This window comes from Coenobita brevimanus, chromosome 72, assembly GCF_032717465.1.
Source record: "Coenobita brevimanus isolate Jiangsu-jjx chromosome 72, ASM3271746v2, whole genome shotgun sequence".
Classification (NCBI taxonomy): domain Eukaryota; kingdom Metazoa; phylum Arthropoda; class Malacostraca; order Decapoda; family Coenobitidae; genus Coenobita; species Coenobita brevimanus.
In genome coordinates this window covers 6,763,518-6,777,673 of record NC_137025.1, presented here as the reverse complement: position 1 = coordinate 6,777,673, position 14,156 = coordinate 6,763,518, and the positions used below count along the sequence as shown (strand labels likewise).

General features: G+C 42.6%; 1 protein-coding gene across 1 annotated transcript in view; it reads left to right on the top strand.

Annotated features, from left to right (window-relative positions):
• The window catches only part of Ino80 (chromatin-remodeling ATPase INO80), a 499,736-nt gene that overhangs the window by 32,158 nt on the left and 453,422 nt on the right, over positions 1-14,156 (top strand). Inside the window, 1 exon segment of the mRNA XM_080278280.1 lies at positions 8,657-8,815. Within this exon segment, the coding sequence (XP_080134406.1) occupies positions 8,657-8,815 (159 nt within the window).

The following is a 14,156-nucleotide window of genomic DNA, read 5'->3' as shown; positions in this document are numbered from 1 at the left end:
GAGAGTTTAGAGAGAGCTGGCACGTGAACTCCTCAAGGAATATTCAACAGCTTAGGTGACAGGTGCTAGGCGTGGGACAGCAGCTACAGTAGACAGGCTCAGCTGTGCTAAGCATTTCCGGCGGCACAAGCTGGTGGAGATTGGCCGTACCACAGCAGGTCGTCTGGCCTACAGGCAGTGCCACGTCTGTCACACGACCACACGCCGTCCCCCAGCATGAAAAGAGACCTCATACCAATGTGCAGAGTGCAGGATCCCCCTGTGCCCTAAATGTTTCTCCGAGTATCACTCCGAGCATGAATACTGAGCAGGTTTGTAGGAAAGTGTAAATAGTGTACAGGAATGCAAAAGTTTGTGTATTTTTTAAAGTGAAATGTTATATATTATAAGTGGTTTATAATAATTGTTATGATATAAGTGTTTTATGATAAGTTCTGCGGGTGCAGTGCAAAAAATGTTACTGTTTATTGGGTATTGGTGAAATAATTATTAGAAGTACCTTGAGCTACCTTACCTGTTACCTGAAGGAAAACCACTTGTGAGTGGGCCAGAAAAAAAAGTACCTCGTTGGCTATAAGAAAATTATTTCACTCGATACCCAGGGAAATTGTGCTGAATTTGAGCACCAGTGTATCCTACCTTATCATCATCATCATGATCCGGACCTTCTATCCCACGCTAGGACAGGGTGAGGAGTAGCAATGTCCAGACAGCCCAAATTTGCACAGTCTAATGGGCCATGCTTCCATTCACTCGCCATTCAAGCTCCCGGAATCCTGGCTCTATCTGATATACCAAAAACATTCACCACATTCTGTAGCATCACAGAAATATATCCTTCAGAGTCAGTCCGGAAGCTGGCACGTTAAAAAGGGGTGCCAAATCCCTGATCATGTGCTTCTCCTCACAATATTCAGCCAGTCAGCTCAATCTCTTGTCAGTCCCCTAGCCTCACCGACTTCCAAACCTCTTCCTCACACAGTCATCCACCATATCCCTCCACCTTCTCCTTGGCCTACCTTGCCTCTTATCTCCTTCAAATTCACTCAGATATACCTTTTTCCCCACTATTATTATCCATTCTCTCCACATGACCATGCCATCTCAGTACACTCACTTTGATTCTGGTGTCCACAGACTTCCTCATTCCACATCTTTCACGAATCACATTATTTTGTATCCTATCTGCTCTCTGTACTCCACACACATTCCTCAGCAGTCCCATCTCCACTGCTCTCACTCTTGACTTCTCATTTTCATGCCACACCCTAGTCTCACATCCATATGTTAAAGTTGGCACTAACACTCCTTCATGTAACCCTCGTGCAGCTGCAACATTCAAGTCTCTGTTTCTTATCAAGGCCATCAACTTTCCTTCCTTGTGTCACTCTTATGTCCACTTCTTTTGCACATTTTCATCTATTTTCTGTCACTGTTCTCAGGTATTTGAACTCTCTCACCAGTTCCAGTCTCTCTCCATTCACTGTAACATCGCACTTGGAGTCACCTCCTCTCTCAATAACCATCACTTTACTCTTTTCTGCATTTACTTTCAAAGCACAGTGCTCACATACATCAACAAAACTCTGCACTAGTCTACCAAGTTAATGTCTGGTATTTGCAAGTAATACTGCATCATCAGCGTACAACAAATTTAAGATGTTCCATCCATCATCATTCATTACCAACGCCATCCCCCTCTCCATTACTCGTGTTTTTACTTCTCTCATCACCCCATCCATGTATGTATTGAACAACCATGGGGACATCACACAACCTTGTCACACGCCCACACTGATCGTGAACCATTTACTTAGATGCCGATGTACCCGTACACATGCTTCACTACCATCATGAAAACTTTGTACAGGGGAATAATTATACCAGATTTCCAATCCTCCAGGACTTTACCTTCCTCCCAGGTCACTCTGCACATCTTCCACGTCCATTCTACTACTATCTCTCCCCCATGCTTCAGCATTTCACCACACACTACATCAATTCCTGGGGCTTTCCCCATTTGACATTCTTCATTGCTTCCATCCTACTGATTTCTTCCTCTCTTCTTTTATTCCTCCTCCTCCTAGCCATTCCCCAGCCACTTATACTCGCATTACTTTTGTTCTCTATTTCCAACAATTCTTTAAAGCATTCCCTCCATCTGCTCACTTTTTCTCCCATCTCCACTAGCAATCTACCATTTTTATCTCACTCCCCAACTAACTTCTTTATCACCCTGTCTAGCTCTCATTAAATCTTTCCAGAACATTTTCGTACATTCACTCCACTTTACGCACAAATTCCTTCGAAATTCCTCATCCACTCTCTCTATATTCTCTCTTACTAAACTTTTCACCTCACATTTCCTCTCTACACATAACTCTTTCTTCCATCTCTCAACTTCCTCCATGCCTTTGCTTCCCATCCACTCACTATAAAATTTCTTCTTTCTTGCCACAGCCACTCTCATCTGTTCATTCCATCATGCTGTTCCTTGCATCCGCTTTCATCTTCTTTTCACCCCTCACACCACCTCCCATGCTGGACAGATTTTTTCTGTGATTATCTTGTACACATCTTCCATGTCTCCCATATGCTCCAAATCATATTTACCCAATCACTCCTCCACATCCGTCTTATATTCTGCCATTTTTCCATCCTCTTGCAACTATCCTACCTTTCTTGTATGAACTACTTCTTCCTGTCCATCCCATCTTCTATTCCTCCATTTCATTTGAACCTTGACTTTCACCACAAGCAAGTAGTGGTCAGAAAGTTCACTCCCTCAACCTCTGTGTGCTCTTGCATCCATTACACACTTTCTCATTGTGTCATCCACACACACATAATCAATCATTGACTTCCTTCCATTCAGTTCACCACCCTTCTGTCTTATCACTCCCCACATATACTTGTGGATCATTCTGTGTCTAAAGAGGGTATTGGGTATCACCAACCTCCTCCCTGCACAAATGTCCACCAGAGCACTGCCATTCTCATCCACTTCTGTAGGCACACCCCACTCAGCAAGTGCTCCATCCACCTTCACATTCCCTACTTTTCCTTTCATATATCCAATAAACCCTCTCTCATTCCTCTCAAACTTTTCCATGCACACTTCCACATTTGTCCAGAACTCTTCTTTCATTCTCCTTACTTGGTGTTTCATTGGCATATACACTCACACACAATTACCCACATTTGTAGTCCAACTTACCTACACAATTCTTGAGCCAACTGATCCATACTCTCTTATATTCTCCTTCCATCCCATGCACACAACAATACATACTCCTTCTTTCACCCTCTCATTCTCACCCACCGCCACTCATATACCCCATCCATACTCCCATTCTCACACTCTCAGTTGTCAATTTAGTCTCGGTTATTCCACATACATCCACTTTTGCACCGTGAAGCACCTGGACAGTCTCTCTCTCTCTCTCTCTCTCTCTTTCACCTCATCATTTGCATCTCTTACATTCCATGTCACTATCCATACCATGTCCTTTGTTCTGTCCTTAGTTTTCACCTGTTGGTCAGTCCTGGTCTGAGGCTTCTTGTTTGTATTTTTAGTTAGTTGATTTCCGGGGAGGGTCACTAACCCTCTACCAACCCACTTGTTGTCACGTAGGGAACACATGTTGGTTGGTTATAAGTTTACCACCCACCATTGGCAGTGATTTCCTGGTTTGCAGGAAATCATTTGGCTTGCCACTCAGTGTAGAGCATTTATTGGTGAACTGGTGATTTGGAAAGTACAGTAGTGTTGTACAGTAGAATTATCACAGCTCCCTTGCTCAGAGTTATGGACACGACCTGTGGTTCACCAATTTATTCCTTACCTGACTCTTGTACAGTGCAATTATCACGACTCCCTTGCTCACAGTATCAGGCCGTGGCCTGCAGATTTATACCTTGCCTGACTGCCGTCACTCCACCCCTTACTCACCACTCCGCTGTTTTGCAGATAATTCAGTAGATACATATGAATTGCATGGAAAAATAAACTAAAGAAATAAATCTTGAGCATTTATTGTTGAACTGGTGATTAGGAAAGAACTGTTGTACAGTAGGATTATCATAACTTCCATGCTCACAGTATAAGATTGCAGTCCGCTAATATATTCCTTGCCTGACCTCCGTACTTCATCCCTCACTCGCCACTCAGCTGGTCTGTCTTCTCAGGCTTACAGTTGGGAGTCAGAAGAGCATTGATTACAAGACTGTGACACTGTGAGATAACTTTTACCTGTTTGTGTTGTACCGGTATGCTGCCTGGCTCACACCTGAGAGTCCCGGTTTCAATTCCCGGCTTTTTGGCAACATGTTAGATGATTTTTCCTTTGTACAGTACAGGTTTCTCCATTCTAACTTGCTGTAAGTGCTTGGAATAGATTAAATGCATCTATTAGCCCGAGTGCGGGGGGGTTGTCTCATCCTCTCGGGCTCACAACTGGGAGTCAGAGGAGCATTGGTTACAAGATTGTGACAGTGTGAGATAACTTTTACCTGGTCATGGTGTAGTGGTATGCTGCCTGACTCAGACCTGAGAGTCCCAGGTTCCATTCCCAGCATATTGGCAATATGTTAGATGATTTTTCCTGTTTACAGTACAGGTTTCTTCCTTCAAAGCACACCATTTCTGTAAGCTAGACTTTATCTTCTCTGCTAATGTAAATTAATTTTAAGATGATGTATAAATTCATCTTAGAACACATTAGAGGAATAAATTGGTGGGCTGTTGCCATAAACTGGGCAAGGGAGTCGTGATAACAACTGTACAATACTTCTTTCCTAATCACCAGTTCACCAATAAATGCTCAAGATTTATTTCTTTAGTGTATTTTTCCATGTTATATGAATAAAATAACAAATGATGTTTGACATGATGATCTTACCATGTGTATTGTGCACTCGTGCAAGACACTGCAGTTGTGTGTTATATTTATGGGGTTTGTTTAAGAAGAGGTTATGATTCAAATTGAATTGTTTGTGTGGCCGTGGATATGAGTAGTATATACTGCAATGATATAGCGTGTGTATAAGAGTACAGTACCCTCGTGTCCAATACGGTATTTTTGTCAGACAGTACTACCGTACTGGACTAAATCCATACTGGACAAACAACAAACCTTATGGGAAAAATGAATAATGTCAGACAAGCCTTGAAAAAGTCCGCTCAAAATTCAGCTTAACTACATTTTGACACAACTAAGATTTTACCAACCTTTAATGTGAGTGGTGATGGGGTTGGGGGGGCAGGGGAAGGGGTTTCCGAGGCTGTAGGAGGTCCTGCTGACCCCCTGGAGGTGGGAATTCAGGATTCTGAGGAAGCCTCTCTACCTCAACCTCCCTCATAAATCTTTCATAGTCACACACTGACACATTGTCGTCTTCATCATCAAGGGGAAGTGCAATACTGCAATATGACTGGCGCACATCATGAGTCACGAGGAAGGTCTACTGGACTGGTGCGGCAGCACTAGGGAAACGTTCCTCAGTGTTGGCCATCTTCGCGCGAGCGCGCCAGTAGTAGTACTGGATGCAGCATATCAGTACTAGAGAAGAACTCCTCGGATTTGTTCCACTTTGCGCGGCTGATCCATACTAGCCCAACAAATCCGTACTACTGTAAAAAATTATTTAATTTTTTTGCCAGCTCTCCTGGACGAGAATAGTACAGTCATCCCCTAACATTTGCGGTTTAAACATTCATGGTTTTGAATATCCGCGGATGGCTACAGAAAAAAAAAATTATCTCATTGAACTCTGCTGACACTGTAACATAATCCTAGGCATAGTTTGTGGCTGTTTTAGTACAGTAATGGCATTATCCAGTGAAAGAAATATACTGTAACACTCTTCCTTTTGGAGGGAGCTGGATGAGCACAGTTGTCAGAAGAGACCATGCAGGAGTACACTGCACTCAATCCTCGTAAATCGCGGCAATTTGGGTCTGAACCACTGCCGTGATTTATGAATAATAACTCTTATGTGAAAAATTAATTTGGGTCTGGACTTTGGCCAAACCGCCCCCACAGCACCCTACGTACACCTATATAGGCACCATCAAACACAAACATACAAATTTAGGAATATTCAGTGCATGTCATAAATAGAAATAAGCCATGTTAAGGGATCTCACCTTCATCCTATACTTAGAACCTCTCAGCACTTGTTCTTCCCAAACTCTTTCGACAGCTTTGAAAACTTCTCTCCCCTCTCAACACGATGAATGAGCTCCAAACGTTGACTGTACAATAACTGCAGCAGCTTCTTGACGCCATACTGCTTAGAGCGCTTCATTGAGGGGGTCGGGAGGGGCCATGGCAGGTAGGAGGTGGGGGGAAGTTGCACAAAAAAGGCAGGTAACTCTCGTACTCCACAGCGATGGTCTGTAGTGTGCGGACTGGCGGGACAAGCACAACAACAACATGGCGGCATTACTATGCACATATGCCACCAGGGACGCGCGGTGATTGGTTGTTGGGTCGCGATTTTCAATTTGAATGCTGCGGTTTACGGTTCTCCTTGGAAAAGGCCCACTTAGGTGCCTAGATCCGCGATTTTCGTGACTTAACAGTGATTAAAAGTTGCTGGCAGTCTGACGGCCACCTAGCCGTGATTTACGAATCCGTGATTTATGAACACGCGATTTACGAGGATTGAGTGTATTCATTATTTTCAACTTTTAGTGTTCCTGTATTAAATAAAGTAGTTATTTAGTGTTTTTGTATTAAATAAAGTGGTTGTAAACATGCACTTAGGGTTTTTCTTTAGTTATATAAGGAAATGGGGGTTCCAGAAGTGTTTTTAAGGGGGGGCAGCAGATATCCGCGGATTTTTGATATTCGCGGGTGTCTCTGTTACCTAACTCCTGCGAATGTTAAGGGATGACTGTACTGGACAAACGTGTACTGGACGCGAGGGTACTGTATTTATCAGATGTCTGGGAAAAATATGTAACTGGGAAGATAAATTCCCCAAGCTTCCCCATTAAGTGGGATTGTACTGTATAGTATTACTGCACTGTATCAGTACTTTATTGTACCTTGTGGTTAGCTTTCATCTTTTACTCATGGGAAAGTTTTTAGAATAGAGGGTCAAGACAGATAGTAACACAACATCCCACTCGACCCAGAGTGTTGAGCTAGTTGGGGGGAGGTACTATGCAATATCCGGTATTTTGCTTTAACTGGCATTGGGCTTGGCTGATTTACAAGAGATAATTTAGAGTTTACTGTTTAGTTTTCATCATCATCATCATCATCATCCAGACCTCCTTTCCCACCCTAGGGCAGGGTGAGGAGTAACGGTGTCCAGACAGCCCAAATCTTCCCAGTCCAGTGGGCCACGTTTCCATCCACTCATCATTCAAACCCCCGGAATCCTGGCTCTATCTGATACACCAAAAACATTCACTGCTTAATGTAGCTTCACATAAATGTATCCGATAGAGTCAAACTGAACGCTGTTACATTAAAAAGGGATCCCAAGTCCCTAATCATGCACTTCTCCTCACAATATTCATCCAACCAGCTCGATCTCTTGTCAGGCCCCTAGCCTCACCAACTTCCAAACCTCTCTTCCTCACACAGTCATCCACCATATCCCTCCACCTTCTCCTTGGCCTACCTCACTTCTTCCCTCCTTCAGATTTGCTCAGATATACCTTTTTCACCACTATTGTTATCCATTGTCTCCGCATGACCATACCATTTCAGTACACTCTCTTCGATTCTGGTGTCCACAGACTTCCTCACACCACATTTTTCATGAATCACATTATTTTGTATCCTATCCACTCTCTGTACTCCACATACATTCCTCAGCAATCCCATCTCCACTGCTCTCAATCTTGACTTTTCATTTTCATACCACACCATAGTCTCAAAGCCATATGTTAAAGTTGGCACCAACACTCCTTCATGTAAGCCTCATCCAGCTGCAACTCTCAAGCCTCTGTTTCTTATCAAGGCCTTCATTGCACCAGCTGCTTTTCTTCCTTGTGTCACTCTACCTTCAACTTCTTTTGCACATTTTCCTCTCTTTTATGTCACAGTACTCAGGTATTTGAACTCTCTCACCAATTCCAGTCTTTCTCCATTCACTGTAACATCACACTGGGAGTCACCTTCTTGCTCAGTAACCATCACTTTGCTCCTTTCTGCATTTACTCTCAAGGCACAACAGTCACAGACATAACAAAACTCTGCACTAGTCTACCAAATTCTTGTCTGGTATTTGCAGGTAGTACTGCATCATCAGCATACAACAAATTTGAGATGTTCCATCCATCACCATTCATTACCAATACCATCCCCCTCTCCATTACTCATGTTTTTACTTCTTTCATCACCCCTTCCATATATATATTGAACAACCATGGGGACATCACACAACCTTGTTGCATGCCCACACCGATCGTGAACCATTCACCTAGATGCCTATTAACCCATACACATGCTTCGCTACCATCATAAAAACTCTTGATGGCACCTAGCAGCTTACCATCTACTCCGTACATGCGCAACCCCTTCCACAATCCTTCTGTGTCAACTTTGTCGTATGCTTTTTCCAGATCCATGAATGCCATATGTACCTTCTGGTCTAAAATTGTACTGATGAGAAATAAATTCCATCTCTTTGCCAGGCACTGACAATGCGAAGGCACAAGCTTTGGGTGGTTATGGCCAAGAAGGAGGTTGGTCGATGCCAGAAAGCTAAGGCCGCTGCTCGGAAAGAAGTCCTACACAACTGCAAGAGAATGGCCACTGGATGCATGAGAGTTTGTCGGCAGAAAGCTCTACAGGTGAGAAGAAGAGGGAGCTGATAAAATGGAGAAAGAAGGGTGTTGGAGAGGGTGTATAGTAAGTAGAGAGGGAAGAAGGAGATCTGAGGTGAGAGAGTGGGGGAGGATGTGGAGTGTTTAGGTAAGAAGGGGATAGGAAGGAAGAGAATAGTCAATGATGTAGAGTACGTGAATAGGGAAGAAAGAGATAAGAAGGAAGAAAGTTGTAGTGGATGTAAAGTTAAGGAGGCAGGTAGAAAGGAAAAGAGTGGGAGGTGATGTAGAGCAAGAAAGGATGATGAGTTACCAAAGAAGAGAGATCAGAACTGACGGATCACATGTAAGGGGAGGAAAATGACAAGGAACCTGAAGATTTTTTTTTTTTTTTTTTTTTTTTTTTTTTTTTTTTACATGGACTGTAGGGAGAGATGGAAGGAATAGAAGATGAGTAAGCTCAAACTGATTGAAGTAGAGGAAGTAGAAGGAAGGATGAGTATCAGGAGAAATTAAATGAGAGATAAAGGAGAGGAGAGGAGAAAATTTAATATATTAAACCTGAATGTAAGAGAACATCAGAGTTTAATACAGTATTATACCTTGTTCATCCAGCTCTGATAGCTGGAGCCAAGAAATATGTGAATTAAGGCTGCTCATTGGTTGATGCGACACTGAGGAGCATGGTAAATCTACAGCTCTTCTTATTTTAACATATATTTATATTTGTAAATTGCTTCCAATAAAGCAGCCAGTTTAAATCTGAAACAATTTCCAAAGCTAAAGAGGCCAAAATTAACTTTAAAAATTTATCATTATCAGAAAATAAAGTAGATTATAAATTTTATAAAATGGTGAATGATGTTTGAAGTAAAGTATCCACTCACACAGTACACCAACGTCTGCATGTAGCACTACATCCACCCACGGTGTACACCTACGTCCGCATGTTGCACTACATCCACCCATGGTGTACACCAACATCTGCATGTTGCACTACAACACATGCCTGCATTTACTTCAAATGTCACTCGTTGTTTTGTGAAACTTTATAATCAACCTTAATCTGCTTTGATAGTGGTAAACTTTGAAAGCTAATTTTGACCTCTTTAGCTTCGGAAATTACAGGTATTCCATATTTGTACTGGCTGCGTATAGTGCAAGCAATTTACAAATATATATGTGTTAAAATAAGAAGAGCCGTAAATTTACCATGCTTCTCACTGTTGCATTAATCAATGAGCAGCCTTAATTCAAATGTTTCTTAGCTCCAGCTATCAGAGCTGAATGAACAGGGTATAGCTGTGAACCCTAATAGTACTGGTGTCTTTATATATATATACATATATATATATATATATATATATATATATATATATATACTGTATATATATATTTCTGTACCCAGGAAACCATTTACTGTGCTGGGTGGTAACCAAGGTTTTTGGCCTGGTTAAATGTTCCCCAGATTCCCCTATTTAAAATAACTTAATTATGGCAGTTGTTTCGGAGGGCCCAATACCTGCTCAGGGCCCCAACCAAATGGGCAGATTCATATGGCCATGTGGAATGTGAGAGGTATGAGTGAGGAGAGCAAGAGGGTGGAAGTGGTGAATATGTTAAAGAGTGCGAGATATGCCGTGATGGCATTGTGTGAAACAGAGATGAAAGGGTGTGAAGTGGAGGAGTGGGAAGGTGTACAGTGTTTAAGATCGGGCATGAATGGGCGAGGAGGATGGAAGGAAGGAGTTACTATGTTGATGAATGAGGTGAGGCAGCGAGGAATGAGAGATTACAAATGTGTCAGCTTGAGGTTTATGTGTGTCATGTTTTAATTTGAGAAGGTGAAAGTGGCTGTGATTGTAGTGTATGCACCATGTGAGGAGAGGAGTGAGAGAGAGAAAGACGGGTTTTGGGATGAGCTGGATGAAGCAGTGGGAGAAACACCTAGGAGCTCTATAAAGTGATCATAAGATATTGGTGGTAGGTGGGGGCGCTCACCATCCACTCACTGAATGTAATGCTGCTCTCGGGTGTCTGCCCTTTCCTCTCCTCCCTTCTTTCCTCTTCTGCCTTTCTTTACTTCATTCTTTCCTTGTCCTTCTGCCCACGGGTGACTTTACACTTCTTCTTTTGTCTTTCATTCCTTCATTCTTTCCTGTTCCTTCTGCCTGTGGGTGACTCTACATTGAGTTACAAGCCAAATGGTTTCCTGCACACCAGGAAACCATTTTCTATGCTGGGTGGTAACCATATAACCAAATTATGGCACCTGGTGGTTTAGTGGGTAATTGCAGCGCTCGAATCAGATTGAGCTGGTGAAGGTTTATATCCAAGAGGTGGTTGGGGTATATTGCTCACGTAATGCCACTCAGGGTTGAGTGATGTTGGTCACTCTCATCTTAAATATCAGGACCAACTTGCCTAGCCCCGGGCTCCTACGCTCCTCGTGGGGCAACGTAGGATTGGATGATGGATGGCTTGATGAATGGGCGATATGAGTGGAAGAGTGAGCACTGGACCTGAGGATAACATAATGGGCTGTTATGGAGTACTAGGAGGAAATGATAATGGGAAGCAACTGAAGGATATGTGTCAGGAAAGGAGGTTGTGCTTTTGTAGCTCGTATTTCAAACACGAAGATGCATGTAAATATACATGGTATAGAGGGAACGGGGATCGTGTTGAAAGGAGCCTGATTGATTACGTGCTTGTAGAGAGGTTGATGCTGGGAATGGTTGCTGATACCAGGGCAGTGAGAGGATGATGTGGAGGTTTGTCAGATCATATGCTTGTGGTATGCAGGATCAAGCTGAGAGGAGTGAGGTGGACCAAGAGAGAGAGGATCAGTCAGGGAGAAAAACTGAAATTCAAAAAACTGAGGATCAAAGAAATGGCAGATGAATACAAGACCAAAGTAGGGGAGGAGTTAGAATCAGTGAATTGGAATGAAATGGATCTAGACAGCCTATGGAATGCATACAGGGATTACTTAGTTAGGAATTCTAAAGCGGTGTGTGGTGTGGCAAGAGTAACAATGAAGAAGAAAGGTATGGCATGATGGAATGAAGAGGTTAAGAGAGCAGTGGAGGAAAAGAGGAAGAAGTGGTTAGAGTGGTTACAGGACAGGGGTTCAGTAGAATTAAGAACTGAATATGTTGAGAGCAAGAAGCATGTAAAGCATGTAAAGAGACTAGTGAAGAGGAAGAAGGAGGTAAATGATGATCTAGGAAGAAAAATGAATGCAAAGTACTCTGAAAACAGGAAGTTATTCCTGAAAAAGGTGTGGAAATGTAGAAGTGACAGTGGAAAAAAATGTGAAGGTGTGATGGATGTAGGTGGTAGATTATTAACCCATGGGGACGAAGTAAGGACCATATGGAAAAAATATTTTGAAAGTCTGATGAATGGGAATAGAGAGAGCAGAGCCACTGTAAACGTGATTGGTTCTGGGGTGTGCAGAGGAGGGATGCGGTGCCAGGAATCGTGACACTCGCACAAATGAAGAGCACTGTGAAGCGGCTGAAAAATGGGAAAGCAGCTGGGGTTGATGAGGAGTATACAGAGATGATTAAGTGTAGTGGAGAGAGCAGAATGAAGTGCTTCTTGGAGATATGTAAGAAGGCATGGATGAGTGAAACTGTGGCAGTAATATGGAAAAAGGCTGTGTTGTACTCCAATACAAAAATAAAGGTGAGCATAGTGATTGCAAGAATTTTTGTTGCATGAGTTTATTGAGTGTGGTAGGGAAGGTATATGGAAGAATTATTATAGAGATAATAAGAGAGATATGAACAGGGTGGTTTTAGGAGTGGCAGAGGATGTGTGGATTAAATATTTGCAGTAAGACAGATAGTGAAGGCTTGTGAGCAGGACTATAAAGTGTTTATGGCATTCATGGATCTGGTAAAAGCATACAACAAAGTAGACAGAGAAGGATTGTGGAAGGTGTTGTGCATGTACGATGTAGATAGTAAGCTGCTAGGTGCTGTCAAGAGTTTTTATGAATGGTAGTGATGCATGTGTAAGGGTTAATTGGCATCAAAGTGTATGGTTGATGATTGGTGTGGGCATATGACATGGTTGTGTGATATTCGATATATACATTGATGGGGTGATGAGAGAAGTAAAAACACGAGTAATAGAGAGGGGAATGGCATTGGTAATGAATTGTGATGGATGGAATGTCTCAAATTTGTTGTATGCTGATGATGCAGTACTACTTGCAAATACCATACAAGAGCTTGGTAGACTAGTGCTGAGTTTTGCTGATGTCTGTGAGTATCATGCCTTGAGAGTAAATGTAGAAAAGAAAGTGATGGTTATTGAGAGAGAAGGTGATTCCCAGTGCTGTGTCACAATGAATGGAGAGTGAGTGGAATTGGCGAGAGAATTCAGATTCTGTACCTGAGTACGGTGATAGAGAAGAGAGGAAAATGTGCAAAAGAAGTGGAAAGTAGAGTGACACGAGGAAGGAAAGTAGCCGGTGCAATAAAGGCTTTGATAAGAAACAGAGGCTTGTGTGTTGCAGCTGCACGAGGTTTACACAAAGGAGTGTTAGTGCCAACTTAAACCCTTCCATGGCTGCCGGTGTAGAATAATGTTTAGCCGATACGTGCCCACAGGCGTCGTTTGAGAGCGGCCTATAAAAAAGTGGCGAAAATTTTTGGGCATTGAATGAATATCCTGAAAGTCTTCAGACTGACCTACACTACACTTCCATACACCTCATCAAGCAGTTTAGAGCCTGCAGCTGTGATGAGTGGATTTTCATCTTTTTCGCTCTTGGCCATGCCTAAACAAGCACAACTTCACCCATTATCTCAACCCAGGCAGAAAATATCATCTTTGTCCTCTCTTGCAAAACACACACAACCACCTGTTTATGAGTATGAATTAATACAGGGGTGTGAGTTGGGAGCAGGGCGGTGAAATGGCGAGGGACAGGACGACGTGGAGGCGATTTGTTTGTGGCCACCCCGTACGGGATTGAGGCATCTGGCAATAGATAGATAGATAGTTAGACAAACAAAAAGACATGATAACAAGAGAAAAATACACTTTTATCTTGGTATCTTTACCTGTTTGCTCAGGTTTCATGTACTGGTTTGGATCATTCAGTGCAGTGCGACTTGTAGAAAACTGTAAAAACTTTTGGGAAATGAATGAACATCTTGGACATGAGACTGACCTTCACTTCATGCTCTCACACCTCATTTGTCAGTTCACCACCAGCTGCCGTGACGAGTGGATGTACAATTTTTTCACTCGTGGCCATGCCTAAACATGCATAGTTACACCCATTGTCTTGACCCAGACAGAAAATATCATCTTTATCCTCCCTTGCAATAGACACACAACCACTCTG